Source organism: Squalius cephalus, assembly GCF_949319135.1.
Source record: "Squalius cephalus genome assembly, chromosome: 18".
Lineage (NCBI taxonomy): Eukaryota > Metazoa > Chordata > Actinopteri > Cypriniformes > Leuciscidae > Squalius > Squalius cephalus.
The window spans coordinates 26,701,394-26,718,875 of record NC_137139.1 but is presented as its reverse complement, the minus strand read 5'-3'; the positions used below and the strand labels follow the sequence as shown (position 1 = coordinate 26,718,875).

Here is a 17,482-nt window from a genome sequence, read left to right as displayed (position 1 = left end):
GTGTCCAAAACCTACAATTTCATTCAAAAATAAAACCATTTCATATTGATTCCAAAATGTGCAGTGCAAATATTCTTAAAATGCCATTGGGAGAGAAAATGCATCTTGGGAAAACAATTATGGAACTTAAGTGAGTCACAACGAGACACTGAACACTCTTTTGTATGTTTCTTTTTTTCTTTTCTGCAATGCAAAAAACTAAACGGAAAAGAGCCAAATGGTGAGTGTATGAAGATCCACTCATCCTAAAATCTAAAGTATATAGACATTGGAACCTCTAAATTCTGAATTATTTAAATTAATAGTTTAATAGCCTTCTAATTCTACCTCTACCTCTTGCAGTAGAAGAATCTTTGGCTGTTTAAGCACGATCACGAAGACAACTACACTTAAAATGTTTAGGGTTTTAATGAGGCGTTAGGCACCAGTTACACACAGGAAATATGGGGATCTTTCTCAGATTGTGATGCTATAAAAACACAAAGCCATTTACAGAACCTGCAAAAAAACAAACAAATGTTATTTATTGTGTTCATTTTATTTTTCCCCTGATGTTCACTTAGGTAACAAGGTTTTGTGCACCAAAAAATTCATTATTTAGTTACCTATGACCATTTTCCACACACTCTCTCTCTCTCTGATCCTTAGAATGAAACACTTCTTTTTAATGCTGTGCCACTAAAGTCAGCATGAAATCAAAATTGACTATTCATGTTTTTTTCATGGAATATTGCAGCATTTATTATAAGTGATTTATCTGTGTACATAATTTTATTTAAATGAATGTACCCTTGTTATCATTAATCAAAATAACCTCCCTCTCTCTTGCTATGACATTTCTTCTCTTCTCTGATGACGTTTACTGGCAAGCAGGCGGGACGACCCATCACTCAAATGAGATCGACCAATAGCAAATCACAGCCATCCAATGATCCAGTCAATTCCCGATTGACGAAATCAAGTCCCGCCCTTTTTTTTTCTCGTTTGAGAAGCCAATTCCATAACAATAGGGAAGAAAAGTCTTCCGCAACTTCAGTTTCATGCCGAATTCAATATTATGTAAACGCCATCTTCACACATTATCAAATGAGACATATAGAAATTAAATTTACAGGCTTTTTATAACAGTAAATCACATGAAGCAAAAATATTGCTTCCTGCACTATAGAGATTTTTCCAAATCAAATACTGTTTTTTTTTTTAAGAAATGAAAAAAAAAAAAAAAAATATATATATATAAAATGGGCGGGCCACATTTCTGAACACCGTATAGGCATTGCTGACGTGTAAATGTGGGCGGTCATGCGGTAATGTATTCATAAAAATGCTCTCCATCACCAGCAACATTATCGACTGAATCTCATTCTGAGGGCTTGAAGCTGTAGAAAGTGTTAAATAGCATGTGGGCGGATCCTTTATTATATGCAAAATAAAGAGTGAAAACTGTTGAGTATGATGCAGTCTAGCAGGATTACCGACACACTGACCCAAATACATTTCCTGAATCCCTTTATCCTTTCAGGGAGCAATCCCTGACAGATCTTCAATTCAGGGTCATTTTCATGCCAGCGGGAAACACTTAATGCTGTAAAACAAAACTAATCCTCAATAACAAGAGCTTTCCTGCCAGGACCAGTGAGCTTAGGACACTAATTCTGTAAATGAAAAACACTTGTGTATAGATCTGAAGCAATTGTTGAGATTTACGTGGGGCCTTTGGATACTTTTTAAAGCCTTTGACATTTTCCATGTCTTCATTGCAAGATAATGATATCTGACCATCATCGCAGCTCCAATACAGCAGTTGACACTGGATGGATTCATGTTAGAAATGAACAAGTGACTAAATGAGAACACGGAGAGGAAAGATCAGGGTTATCGAAATGAAAACCCTCTCTCGCATCCTCGCATGCATTAGCACAGAGCGTCCCTTCCTGTAGCATCTCAGCAGGAAAGGATTTGTGCGTTATAATCACGCAGCTGGCACCTGCTTTGTCATTCTCCTCTTTGCCTGGCACTACCCGTCAGTGACACCCTTGCCTTTCAGTCACAGCCGCTGCATTTCTAATCCAATCAGCATTTTAATCTGTATCGGGCAGCTATGCTTCACTGCAGGGTGCATTTGCTGCAAGACTTCCTCCTAAGGACGAGCACTTCCTGTGACAGACAGGGATCAGCACTGGGAAATATATGGACACGAAACATTAACCATCCATTACGACAGTAAACCATGTTAGTGTACTATCAAAAAGAACCTTCAATTTTAGAACCGCGGCATAGTTGTTAGCGCACTTTTTCAAGACACTCTGGCTACGTATATACTGCAAAGATTGTGGAGGGTTTGGGCTTGAATCCTAAAAGCAAAAAGAGTCAAAGTAAAAAAACTGCTAAAACATATTAGTTGAATGGTTGCATTTTGTGGCACTTACACAGAATAAAGTACTAGGATCAGGCATTGCATCTGGGGCCAATTGCACCTGTTATACATAAGGTACAACCTATCCTAGTAGGGCATAAATGGGTAAGATACAATTGAGGCTACATATTGTTAAATATTAGAGTGCTGCACCACTTAACTTATTTAAAACGTAATCCTGTGCATTAACTATTTACATAATCATCAGGAGCAATGCATGGAATAAAACGGCAGACCAATTGGATTATATCAGTGAACTCATGTTTTACTTGACAGACTTCAATTCTTTAGACTTTAAACAAACAGAATATGATAATCTTGTACACTAATATACAAGAAAATATTACAAATATTACAAAAAATATATATATTGTGTATTAGAGATGCACCGATGTATCGGCCAACAATTGGTATTGGCCGATAAAAGCTATTATATTCACTATCGGCCATCGAACAAAAACAAAATACAAAAACAAATACTCTCTGATTATGTAATCCGTATGTCAGTGTCAGTCAGCATCGTCAACTTTATCTTTGCATCCTACACTGACTCGGAAAACAGTAGTTTATTAATAAATAATTAAAATGTACTAATAAATAAATAAAAATGAAAATCTCCTTGTTATTTTTCCTGACACATTCATAATCATTACTTTTGCCGGTGCTTTGCGGCAATCTTTATGTGTGCGCTTGAGTGAGGAATAGGCTTACACCTATGTGTTAAAAGGCTCATTATGTTTTAGTAATTAGTAATTAAATTAATATAAATGTGAGATTAATCGACTAATGGCTTGAATGAACGACTACTAGTTGACTAGAATAAACTTTAGTTAGGGGCAGCCCTATTTTTTTATACAGTGACAATTTAATATACTAAGCAACACAACTGTTTTCAACATTGAAAATAATAAGAAATGTTTCTTGAGGTTTCTCTGAAGGATCATGTGACGTAAAGACTGGAGTAATGACTGCTGAAAATGTTAAATGTATTAAAAAAGGAAACGTAGAGATTTACAACATTTGTATACTTTCAAAGCCTTTATGACATTTTCCATGCCCTCATTTCAAGATAATGATATCTGACCATCACTATAGATTTATGCTAGAAATGAACAAATTACTATTATTCACAATATTTCTGTTTTAATGTATTATTGATCAAATAAATGCAGCCGTGGTGACTTCTTTCAAAAAGGATTGTGGGTAACAAATTATTATTAAAAAATAAATAAAAAATGCAGGTCAGGATCTGTTTGACTTTAACCACCTGCAAATATGTAGTAGATACACTTAGAACAGCAAAAAACAGATATTATGTCAGAAAGGCCTTGTTTACATCTTAAAAGCCATGTCCAGATTTACTTATAGACGATTATATAACTGAATCAAGCAAGATACATACGAAAATTTAATAAGGCTGAATAAGCAGATGCAACATAACGCAACATTTTGTCAACTCATCAGCATTTACTTTTTGCATTACCATACTGAGATGCAACACAGCAAAAACGTATGCAAAAAGTCCTCTTCTTGATTGTAATGCTGCTCCACCTCCCAGCTTCTCGCCATTACAAAGTCAACAAGCTATTAAACCCCTGCAGCCCCTGACATCAGCGTATACTCAACACAGCATGAAAAATGGAATTATGTATAATTCTGCTTAAGAATTATAAAACTGAAATTTTAAATACTTTTGAAGTAAATTAATTTCAGGATTTGGCAGTGCTGGTGCCCCAGGCCAAAGAGGTCCAGATATCTGCCGCTCTCGTCTCCGTCCAGGTGAAGCCTGCCGCAGTCGGTTAGGGAATTTCTAGAACGAGGGCTCGCGTTGACAGCACGTCAGCCCAGCTGACAGTTTTTCAGGAGGATTATTATCTCGTACCCACGCTCAAGTGCTTTGCAACTAGTGACAAGGGAGAAAGAGCGAAGCGGGGGAGGCTAAAACGGCAGGGCAATCAAAAAAAAAAATCTTGTCTCGAGAGTGCGAAGCAGCTAAGAGCGGGACGCAGACATGAGTTGACTAGAGAAGCTTTAGCGGGATTAGGGAGCGCCAGCGCTAATTCAAAATGGTGTCGGAATGCTGCTGTTTACAGCTTTTGCTTTCAGCTGTGCTAACTCACCGTCTTTGGCAGAATTTATGGATGTTAGGCGATTATGCGTGCCACCTTCAAAAAGAAGTGTGGGGGGGGGGGGGTACCACTTTACTGCGATAAAAGGCGTTCGCCACTTGCAGCGTGGAGAACGTTCCTGCGGTGGCTCGCCTGCGCTGCAGAGATAGACTTCTTCAGCCGCACCTGCCATCGACGGGAAACGGGTGAAGCGGGATGGATACACCACACCTCTCAGAGGTCTGTCATGAAGATACCCCCCTCCCAAAAAAAAAACCCTCCTGCTGGGGTAACAGCAGTCTGAGCAGACATGCCAACTGCCTGCATTATCCCTCTCCCGTGGTCTGACTGTGTCACACGGCAAGTAAAGCCTGACTGCAAACACTCTGTGCGCCTTTTATTGCCAGCTTCTGATCCCTTTGGCAAACGGCGCTTCCTTGTAATGAGGTAAATATAAATACTGGGGCATCTGACACACTGGGTTGATCCTATTTGCTATTAGACAGAAGATAGCTCGTCTGTAACCTCAATGTGTGCGAGATAGCGAGTGTTTATGTGTGTGTGCACGTGTGTATAGATGGGAGGGGAGCTCCCAATGTAGAATGTTTATTTATGATGATCGCACAGTAATTAGCACTGGGTCGCCATTAATCCTCACAGCCTGTGTCTGCCCTTAGCCAGCGACGGAGATTGACACAACGCGGACCAGCCCCTCATGCCCTAACGGAATACTTGTGGCATGGATTTAGTTAACCGCTTCCATACCACACATCTAAGAGACTTTGTTGGACTTTGAATCAGGGATGTGCGCGATTCAGATTTGAATTGAGAATGCCTTTTACATTCAGATTCTGAATTTCAATTGAATTTGAAATGAGGTACAGAATTGGAATTTGAGTGTAAGGAAGTGGAGTTTAAATGAATTGAACTGCAAAGAAATGTATAACAAATTTTTAAGTAAGAAAAATAACTACAATCTAGACGGACAGACAGTCAGACAGACCAATAGATAGATATAGACAGACAGACCAATAGATAGACAGATAGACTGACAGACAGACCAATAGATAGACAGACAAACCGACAGAGAGATAGAAAACTAGACAGACCGAAAGATAGACAGACAAACCAACAGAGAGATAGACACATATATAGACCAATAGACCTTATTCAGAGTAGCACCATGACAGGTATGAAAGCGAGGATGTGAGGGATAGACTTACCATGTTTTCAATGTCATCTGCTGTAAAAAGCTGTATTAAGCTCTTAGTTCACTTCCACAGCTCTTGTTGTCTGGAGTTTTTTGTCAGGGTTTCGTCAGCAGAACAATATGAAAAAATACATAAATAACAGTACAACCCACTAAAGAGATGTATGTCTATGTCCATCCCTCACAGCCTCGCTTTCATTCACGTTAAAAAAAATCAAAGATGGCGCTGCTGTGAATAAGGTCTATAGATAGATAGACAGAAAGACATACAGACAGATAGAGTGATGTATATAACAAGAGTCAGACAGATAGACAGATATCTAGACAGACCGACAAACAGACCGACAGATAGATAGACATAGAGACAGAGAGATAGACAGACAGACCAATTGATTGATAGATAGACAGATGATGCACAGACTGCAGTGGTTGAGTCACTATTTCCCAGAATGCATAGCAATATTTGAAATAAAATAAATGTTTGTGGACCAGGGTGGAAAAATGCTTCACTTCCCAGAATGCATTACCTGAGCATGTGCTCTAACTGCTATGCCAAAGCTCCATATTCAATCAAAATGAACAGTATTCACTTTATACCTTCCCATACAAGGACTAATGTCCAGTGAAATATTCGAAACGTAGATTTAATAGAAAAGGACAAAATGGAAAATGGTGCTTGGAAGTGTATTATAAATCTGTCTCCGGCTCAAAATGAAACATGAATTGAGTCTGAAAGACAGTGGAGTGTAAATCTGCAGCGTGCGAACAACGTTAACTGTACACCGTGGAACAAATCCCCTCTTTTCAGAGACACAAGCGTTAAATTATCAGCCCGGCCAAGCCACCATGGATGCGGTCCCAGTGTTAATATTTCCCTTTGCAATCCTTTGTTTTCGCATCATAATGGAGCATGTACCAAAAACATTCATCTCCATCTCCTTCCCCTGAATCACTGGACCCAAAGTGAATAAACAAAAAGGCAATTCTTCAAGCCAGTGAGTGAGCAACCCTCTTAGTACAGCTTATATGAACAAAGCAAGAAGAGAAGAGAAGCTGAACAAAGTGAGAGAGTCAAATAGAGAGGAATTATCTCTCTAAAGCTGTCAAGGTGGCTGGGTTATTCTCTTGTTCTGAATACAGTATGATAGAGAGAATACAAATATTGCATTTAATGGCATATTCTTTAGTCACTGAATTTAAAACGACACCACATATTATTATTAATGGAGGAACGGTCTTGCGATTTGTTTTGTTCCAAACACTGTATTCAACGTTAATATGCAACAACATTATGGTGTTTTTTTGTTTTTTTTTGGACTGAGATTCTACAAATGTTGCATTCCAGGAAATAAGGTGACTCAACCATGGTAATCAACCGAATTCATTTAGTGTTAATATGCAACTAGGTTAAAAATGTTTCCTTGAGAGTCATTGTTTAAATACTGTAAGTCCATTCAGAACAAACCAAAACAATTCAATATGTTTTAAAAATGGTTTATCTACCAATACATACGGATAAGAGATTGAGCGATATTATATTTTGACAATATAATAAAAATGCGTTTAAAGAGATTGCAAATATTTTTCTAGATTTATTGCAGATATAACCCATTTTTTTAGTAACCTCAAACTAATTTTGCTGACTGCACTGGTTGAATCACTTTAATCCCCAGAATGCACAGGAATACTGTAATCAACCAAATTTGCTTAACATTACAACTACGTCACAATGTTTCTTCATCAAAGATCCCTCAGATAATGCATTGCATTTTGGAAAATAATTACTTAACCACTGTAAACAACCAAAATGTTTAACATTTCTTTGGCAGTCAAAGTTTTTTTTCCCAGAATAAAGGTGACTCAACCACAGTAGACCAACCCTCTATGGACTCACTGAAGCTTGGGTCGCCATTGGCTAGTAAATGCCTTATTTTATTCGGCAGACTTTTTACATGGAATGCATAAACCATGCAAATGGTAAAAAAAAAAAGTGTGTAAATATAAATATAATATAATATATAAATTTCAAACATCATTAAAGACAAGTCTGTAATAAAATAAGAACAAACAGTCAAACTACAAGCCACAAATTAAAGCAATAGAACAAAGATACAAATATAATAAACAGTGCTGTTCCGTTTTTTTCAGGTTGTAACACATGCTTTGTCTTTCTTGACTGTTTACGTTCACTTAAGGCATTACCCACTGTGTCTACTAGGACACTTGCCAAGACGGGCATTTTGACAGCCATCTTCAGCTGTGGTTAAAGTTTTCTGTGTGCGATTTGATTTGAAGGGAGTCGAAAGACCGATTACCTTCTCCTGATCCAATCACTTTGATGGATCAAATTAAAACAAGCATCTAATGACCACAAATAGAGGGAAAATAGCGGAGTACAGATACATCACTAACAGTTTACTCAAGTACACAATTTTTAAACTACTTAAAGTACAATTTCTGATAAAAACAAGTTAATTACAGTAACAAGAGTATTTGTAATTCATTAGTACACACCTCTGTCAATAAAGTAACTCAAGAATGTGAAAAAATGCCTTTTTTTATGGACCACTTCCATACAGCACGGCCAGAGTTACACGATGGGCCATTTTCCTACGACATGTTGGTAAAGAGGGGAAGAAGCAAATCTCACTTTTTGCCTGCTGCATGCAGTCGATAAGACCTCAGAGAGAGCGTAGGAAAAAAATGGGGGAGGGAGTGCAAGAGAGAGAAAACGAATGAGGGGGGACTGAGGAAAATCACAAATCTTGGAGAGCGACTCTGACTTCATTTGCCAATAGCTGAATGGTTTTGAGGCTTTGGCTAAAGCACTTTCTGCACCATTGCCCCTTTCCGCGCCGAGCAAGCCCTTTCCATTTAACGTAACTTTATTCGTTTTTTGACACCAATGGGGGTTAATCAAGGTGTGAACTCAGCGGATAAAGGCAGTTGGTGTTGCTGCCCATCCAAATGGAGCCAATGCACTTCAGATTCCCACTTCAGTGCTGTTTGAACCATTATGATCTCTGTCCAGTCATTTACAAAGGATAGATGGCTGAAGGTAGGGCAGTGGAAAATGGCCCTGCTTGGGCATTATCTCTCTCTGAAAGTGACTGAACGTGGCAGTAGAGGATAACCTGTGCTTTCATCCTCAAATATTATGGCGTAACTAGAATTGTGTACAAACAGACGCGTCTCGTCTTCGACAACTATGGCCATGCGTGAAGCGGAAAAACTGACAACAGCGTGGAAACAAGTTCTTAACCACCCACTGATCCGGAGTCTGCTTATGCATACCTTTCCTCGAGGCTCCGCATCATAACTTTTACTTCTCGAAAATGTCAGGGATCAACTGTGAAAATTATACGGGAAGATAGAACTTAAAAGCGAGACATTTCAAAGCTTTTCCGAGAAATGGAATGGATGCTGTACCATGGTATTTGATCATTTACACACTGAAACCATTAGTATCAGTAAGCAGTTTCTTCAGTATTTAGCATGTATAAAAATATCATGAAATTGGAAAGAATACCAAAGAAGACACCAACCTTCTTCTCTAGTTGTGTGATCTGTTCCCTGTAGAAAGCATCCAGCGCCTTCAGCTCTGCCTCCTTATTCTCCAGCTGTTTCCCCTGCAATGAAGTAAATGAGTTTTGTGTCATTCAATTGCTCATCTTGACCAATTCCAGGGCTATTGCAAAATGTCTTGTTTTGTAAAAAAAAAAAAAATAAATAAATAATAATAATAAATATATATTTATAAAATAAATATATAAAATAAAAATACATGTACATTTTTTAATAAATATTTTGCCAACAAAAAATTAAATAAAATTTTACGTAAATAAAAAGTTAATACTTTTTTACTTTCTACGCAAATACGAAGAGAAAAAAAACCTGCAAATAAAAACAAATTATTTTTAGGTTGCTCATTTTCAACAAATTGCAAAAAAATAAGAATAAATAAATAATAAAAATAGAGGGGGAAAAAAACATTTGAGCCAATACATTTTTAAATTTAAAAATGTTTATTTCTAGCAAATAAATAAAACTGCCAAAAAATATATATTAAAATGATTTTTGGTGAAGCCAGTTAAAATGTTGGTAACTACTGGCTCGACTGAGCCAGTGAGGGAAAAAAATATAGTTGAGTCTAGAATCCATTGATTAACTTCCTTAGAAAGAAATGTGAGGCCAAACAAAAAAAGTGACATACTGCCCAGGCTCAAGCCCTGTGATCTAGTTGGTGATATTAATTTAAAAAAAAAAAAAAAATCCCAAAAAACCATAAGGCTTATAAGCTCAGGACATTGAAAGAACAACTGTCATCATTAGAATTTCACTATTTGTTGGCATTTCTAGAAGATTCGTCAAGGTTTTCAGATTTCTGGGCACCGGATTAGCAAATGCTTTCGGCAACATATGTCCCGACTGGTACAAAACTGTTGACCAAACTCAAGAGAGGCCGGACGTAGGACATCGCACAGCGCAGCTTCACTCAAACAGCATGGAGCAAAAGCTCTTAAAACCGTTCTGCCGACTCTGCCAGAGACTTTAGGAAATGGACAGCTGGTGAAAGATTTTCAGCCCTCGAAAAAATCATTGAGGAGGATTTACAACACGGAGGGATTCCAAAAATAAACAGAGAAAATGAGGACACAATTTAAAGGTGATTTCGTCCATGCTTGTGACGCTCAAACAGGTGTGCAATAACTGAATGTGATCGGTGAGGTTGGCATGGATTATGCATGCACAAAGCAGGGGGGGGGGATTGCCTGAGATGATATGGACTATTTATGAGCATGCAAACATCTGTGCTTTTGAAAAGCAATAGGAGTGATAACCTTACAGATCACTGAGGGATGTACAAGCACAAGCATACATACAAAAATGAGTTCAAAGCTGCAAAAAGAACAAGTATTCAAACAATATTCGACAAGGGAGCGAAGAAAGCGACATGCTCGCACACATGCGCTGGCTCATCCCCCCTGTAATTAGCATCTCTCTCATTCCGTAACTATGTACGAGGCACGGATACATTAGGCCCAGCGGGATACGGCACTCACACTGTCGTGCTTTCTCACATAGACGCACGTGCACGAGAGGCGCCCCGTAGTGCTGACCGGGAGAGAGGCGCATCTACGGTAGGAGCCAGACAACAGTGCACAACAAAGCACAACCCCAAATTACGGGCATACATAATCACCCCCTTCCCTCTGCCTCCTGTCTCGAGCGAGCAGTAAATCACCTCCATCAGCATGAGCATCATATGCAATTTTCTAGCTGGGTAGCTCCGAAAACCGCCACGGCGGCCGCCACGGTTTGCATGCCCACAATCAGGGCTTAATGCATGAAAACCAAAACACCATGTTTAAATGAGGAGGGAACAAGACGCGGAGAGATAGGAAGAAAGAAAGAGTGAATAAGAGAAATGTAACAACGACTGTGGAATAGGCCGTGCTTACCCAGGCATCCAGTTCAGAGGCAGGCTTGAGAAAGAGAGAATGAGAGGAGGAGGAGGAAGAAGAAAACATCACTTAACACATAGCTAAAGAAAAACACTTAGACCAGAGATAGCTTCTTAACATATCGACGACGCGTTTGAAAATGTACATCCATATGAAGACGACATGAAATGACATTTGTGGGGCATTTGAATCTCGTAATGTAAAGAATTTGTAAGTGAATCTAAATCGCGTACTTCACTAATATATGGTAGGTTAAAAACAGTGTGTCCGAATTCAAAGTACTTAGAAAGAAGTAGATGACCTAGTACTTCTGACGAGATTCGGAAGTGTGGATACGATGGACACTTTACTATCCCATGAGCCACGGTCTATGGGCGGGTAAATGTATGGGCTTTTTCAGATCTTTCAATCTAACGGACGAAATAAACTCACGCAATTTACATATGAACGCATCGAAGACGACGGAAAAACACACGGAGAGCATCAGCTTTCATTTCTGCTCTGACAGGACAATACAAAGGGGTAAAATCAAATACATTTAGATGAAAGAGGGACACGAGCAGCACAGATATTTGGGGAATCCTTTGATGAAGAAAATGCCTAGTAACTGCATAACAACACCCTAGCAAACACTTAAAACATCTTAGCAACTGCATAGCAATAAAACACCCACGGCACCCTAGCATCACATTAGTTTACCTGCACTTCTTTACATTCTTCATCATGAAATGTAAAAATCTAGTCAACTTTAATTATTTCTCCCACTCACATGGCCTTGGTTAAATCAGCATAAAAGAAAAAGACATTTCTAGGCAATGAAAGATCACGAAAACACTTTTAGAACAACACGCAATGATGAATCATGCACAATATGCCCAAGGACATAAATTAAGAAAGTAAATGGGGTCAATTTTGATTTTAATGTTGCTTTTAAGCAATGTTTTTTGCTTTTATAGACAAAATCCTCTCGGAGCACTACATCTTCTACATCTTATGTCCACTTCTTTGTACTTGACCAGTTAAATATCAAACATGAAATGGAGACTGTAAATGGCCAAGCATGAATCTCCTAGGGCTCGTAATTGCAACTGTAAATTGGGTGCTAACAAATGTATAATGTAGTATGGAATCACTCCTCATTATAGGAGCAGCAGCAGGGCGTTTCACACGTATTTAATGAACAGGAAGGAGAGGGTAATCTGGTCTGCTTGCTGAAGCCAAGTGCTCAACACTGCCAGAGCTCGCATGGATCTTGATAAGGCTGACTTAAAACCAAGAGCTGAGCATCAGAGACCACCTAGAAATATAAAATATAGTTCATTCAGCTCATGTTGTTAACAGAAATGAATTAATTATCATTGATTGTCAATTTTACTCCTTAGTTGTTGTTGCATTCATGAGAATAAGCGTTGTTAACTAAAACTATTAAAAATCCTTAACCTTAATCTAAAATAAAATTGGAAAAAAATGTAAAAAAATAAAATAAATTAAAATGCAAAACTTAAACTTAAAATTTTAAACAAATATTAGAAATGTTGCTTTAGTAACTACCTGAAATGTTTAAGTTGGATTACTACAATTACTAATAGTATGACTGAAATAAATATAAATCAAAGCTAAATAAAATTATAATAAAAATGACAAAAGCACATTAAAAAACGAAAATTAAAACGAAAACTGAAAATATAAAAGCTAATTCAAAATATTAATGAATACTATAAAAGTATATAAATAATACTAATAATGATGAGAATTAATAGCATCTTTATTGAGCCAATCGCAATCAACTATATTCTATCAAACTAATCTAAGGGGCTATTTACACGACATTGTTTTCAACTAAAAACGGAAAACTTTTAAAAACCTTTTGGCTGTTTGGGGGGGGGGGGGGGCTGAAAACACAAAACGGGATTCAAAGTGCATGTTTTTGAAAATGGTAACGTTATCGTCTCTGTAAACTACAAAATCGCGAATTTGACAAAACGTTGACATCATGTGCTTAGCAGCATAATACAGTGTTTTTAGCCGTTTTCGCAGATCCGCGTGAATGGGGATCGTTTTGACAGTGTTGTCGTCTATATGTGAAAAACGCAAAGGAAAATCTTTTCCATTTTTAACTCGTTGTTATATAAGGTTAATTTCCATTTCCATCCTATTTCTGGTCTATAATGTGCCATTACATATGGAATATATACACAAAGCATTTGTTCATCTGCAATATATTGCAAAAATGTTATCAAGATGTTTTTACTACATATACAAAGAAACATTTAACCATTTACTGCTTTCCTAAAATGGCAAAACAGCAATATGATAAAACCAACATTGTTTAATAAATAATGAAATGTATTAATAACAATAAACACTTCTTCTGCCAAGTAATATAGTTTGTCAGCCTATCTGTTGGCTATTAATATAAATTGGCACATTAATATAGATTTCAACTGATGTGCAGTCAGAGGCATGAATATATTGGCTATTTTTAAACACTTTTGATTGCAGCTCATCCAATAAGATTTTAGTATCGGTCCTATACATTTTAATAAAAAAGAAAAATGATCATTTATAGGTAGATTTTAATATAAAATGGCATTTACAAAGCTACTAAAGTTGTTACCATGATGCAAGACTAGACAGCCTAAAATAGCCTCTCGAGGACCTAAAAGTGACTCAACGACAACTCTTAGCTGAAGAATCAAGAGTTTGCTCCCTGCTGGTCTGATGACGGCAAACTCATCACTCAGTCTCAGAGCCTGTTGAGAGCCACACACACACAGCTCCTGACTGCACACAAGCCTTGTCATTTCTTTATTTATCCTCTTTAAATTCTCTGTGGTGACAAAGCCAATCTGATGGGCGTGCTGCACTCATGTAACGCTCTGTTTGGGATCTGGAGCAGGCTGATAATACTCAGGCAAGCATGAATTACACTGATAAGTCTAGAAATGAGCCCTGCTCGGAGTTGGGTTTACCGTAAACAATGGTGCATGCGTGTGCGTTAGGCTGGAACTCAGCACCCAGGCCAGGATAGATGCAAAGTGACAGGCCGTACGCTCAAGAAGAAGTGAAGCGACTGGAGGAATGATGAACTGAAGGCTGTTGAACACGTTACGTCAACTATAGCGTATTATTCTTGATCACACCTAAAGTTTTAGCATGGAGTTTAGATAGAGTTGCTCTTCAGATTAAATAAGAGATGTTACAGATAAATGTAAACTCAATGTAAACTCAAGAAAAACTTGAGTCAGATTGTTTAAAAAAAATAACCTGAGGGGGAAAACAAGTTCTCTTTATATTTTATCTGGTAGAAATGGAGTAAAAAACATATCCATTAAATCACAAAAAAAAAAAATAGTAGTGGAGTCAAAAAGGTTGAGAACCACTGCAATATAGAATCTTAGAGCAGGGTTCACGATTATACTAAAAGTTTCAACATTTGGTGGTTCCCATATCATAATAAATACAGTATTATGATAGTATAATATTAACACTGTCTTGATGAAGGTGCAATAATTCTCATAACACTAATATTAATATTGCACCTTCATCAAGACAATCACAATCATCAATATTATCAAACCAATCCAAGGCTGATGTAATTAAAGTCATGGATAACTGCCGTTTGCATCCCATTTTAGGTCTGTAATATATGTTTACATTTGTTTAAAGCATTTGATCATCTGCAAAACATTGCTAAAATATTGCTAAGACGTTTCTGCTACGTTTACACAATTAGTGTAATTTCATAATTAGTTATAATATCAATATAATATATTGATTATGAATATTTTATAGTTCGTTTATTGTTGTGGAATCAGAAAAGTCGAGAACCGCTGCATTTTATAGCATCTTATAGCAGAGTTCTCAATTATACTTAAAGTTTCAGCATTAGGAGTTTCCAGTCAAAACTAAAATGAGATTTAGAAGTTAAAATGCTTCAGTCCCACACCATGTTCGAAAACATAATTAAAACAGCTCATTTCTATTTATTACCACCTCTGGTAATGTTAATCCGCAGTTAAATGCTCTCCCCGTATGAAACGTCCAGATAACGGTCTTGCCATACGGCTATTGATTAACCTGTGTCATATGAAAAACTGATTCAGGTTCATTTAATTTAATTTCAAGTTTTGGAGGCTCTGTGATTGAAACTCGGTTGTCGTGTATTCTCAGATCCGTCTCTTGCACACACACACTCACTCACAGTGCATCTGTTGTGTCCTGCAGTGTGTGTTTATACTCCGTCATCCCCTCTAGGTTGGATGTGCTGCGTTGCCATCTGATATCTGGGCACAGCTTCCCTCCCGCTTTCCTCGTCTATTTACTCGTCTGCGTTTATTTAACACGTAGCTCCCGGCTAGGCAATAAATTAGCACTTAATATTCAAACTGACTACTCCGAGTGCATAACGCTGTGGTCGTCTGGGGAGGAGAAGGAAGGGCCACTTGCTTCTCTCGTGCCATTGCAATGAATAATTTCTCTGCCGACGTTACGGCTCTTATCCGAGCCCGATCCGACCACCGTGCCAGCAAGAGCCAATGTCATTTTCGAGCAGGGTCTTAAACGTGATATTGATGACATGAGGGAAAAGAGATTAGAGCAACAAGACAAATCCAGAAGAACTATTTGACAGAAGGTCGGGATTCGTTTGGCACCAGAGGGAGAGACACAGGAATCAGCCCGGAACGGTCAAGTGCTCACGAGATATAAAAATTTTATATGCTCATCTTCCTTTACTGAATGGCGGGTAAAGCGTTCAGCTAGCAATCATAATCCCGATCGCCTTCAGGGGTCACCTGCCCCTAAATTATGTCGTTCCCCATCATGTTTCATTGTTGCACTTTTTTTTTTTTCTTAAAATGCTCAAGGAAATCTTTAAAAAGTTGTTGCCTAGCAATTGGCATGTTCATATGGGAAATGTGGGTTTGAGTCTAGTCCCAATTCTATCTTCTCTCTCTCCCAAAATAATTTGCTGTCCCCTTTCAAATTTTGAGGTCAAAAAAATTACCAAAAAATGTCCAAAAAGAGATCTCAAATTTTCTTTTAAAACGCTAAAAATAAACATATGTGGTGCATAACACATTTGTTGTGCTCATTTGGGAAATTAAGGTTTAAATTCAGCTACAATCCTATTTCCTCTCTCTGCTGAAATAATGTCCTGACCTGTCCCGGGGGGACAATAAAAAAATTGTTTAGTTGTATTAAAGGCAGCCTGAAAAAAAAAAAAAAAAAGTTGAGGCCTAGTGGCTTACACATGTTTCAGACATGTTGAGCCTTGGTGCTCATGCAGGAAACACAGGTTTGAACGCAGCCAAAATGAATCTCTTGCCAGATTATTCCAAAACAGACAGTAATTAAAAAAAGGCCAAAAGCAGGCAAAATCCCATATACAATTTTGAGGCCAATAAAAGTGCCAAAAAATTATAAACTAAATTTTTCTATTAAAATGTTCAATAAAAACTTTTAAAAGTCAGGCGTGGGCTAGAGGTTAGCACGTGTAGTGCAAACACATTAAGGTGCTCATACGGGAAAATAAGGTTAAAATCCAGTTCAGTCCTATTTCTCCTTTAAAGGAGTCATAACCTGCAATTTTCACTTTTCCACGAGAATCAATGTATGTTATGATTGCATAATGATTATACACTGGCCGGGAAGCCGATATTTAAAAGTGAAGCGTTTGTTTACCTCAGGGTTTTTAAAATAGCCCACGTGCACGCGCACTAAAAAACGAGATTTTGATTTCAGCCCCGTCTTGACGTCATGACGGGGCAGGATATACCATATATGGACACCGCAGACCTATGCTGCAGGAAGCCCGTCCCCTCTCCCCCTCATATTCAGTTCAGTCGAGAAAGATGCAGAAACGTAGTGCACACGTGAGTTGCTCTGTTGTTGACTGCCAGAATCAACATGTAAATGTGTTTTCTCTACCAAGAACGGACCTAGCTATCAGGGACCAGTGGATTAAATTCATTTTTAATGACGCGGTTCCTTCAACCCTTCCCACTGGCTTATCGTTAGGTGTCTGTGCTGTGCTAAACATTGTACGCCGGAATCCTTCACAAATTTGGGGCAATATCAGGCGAAGTTGGCATCGAAGCTCGGGAAAAGCGCCATTCCAACAATCAGAGACTTGCCTGCAATTGAAACGGTAAGACCGTTTATTGCTCTACTGTGTGTAACAAACAGCAGCTAACTGCTAATGCGGCTATTGTATGCTATTGCGTCTGTCACTAGACAAATAAACGAAAGACTCGAGGTGAAGTAATTATTTATGTTCCCT

General features: G+C 38.0%; 1 protein-coding gene across 2 annotated transcripts in view; it reads right to left on the bottom strand.

The window, feature by feature from the left end:
- Nucleotides 1-17,482, bottom strand: part of chchd6a (coiled-coil-helix-coiled-coil-helix domain containing 6a) — a 69,343-nt gene that overhangs the window by 36,157 nt on the left and 15,704 nt on the right. Inside the window, exons 6-7 of one of the 2 annotated variants that reach the window (XM_079848668.1) lie at nucleotides 11,197-11,220; nucleotides 9,280-9,363 (exon numbers count right to left, since the gene is read on the bottom strand). In XM_079848668.1, coding sequence (XP_079704794.1) covers nucleotides 9,280-9,363; nucleotides 11,197-11,220 — 108 coding nt within the window. The remainder of the gene's footprint in view (nucleotides 1-9,279; nucleotides 9,364-11,196; nucleotides 11,221-17,482) is intronic. The other variant, XM_079848669.1, reaches the window with a different exon arrangement.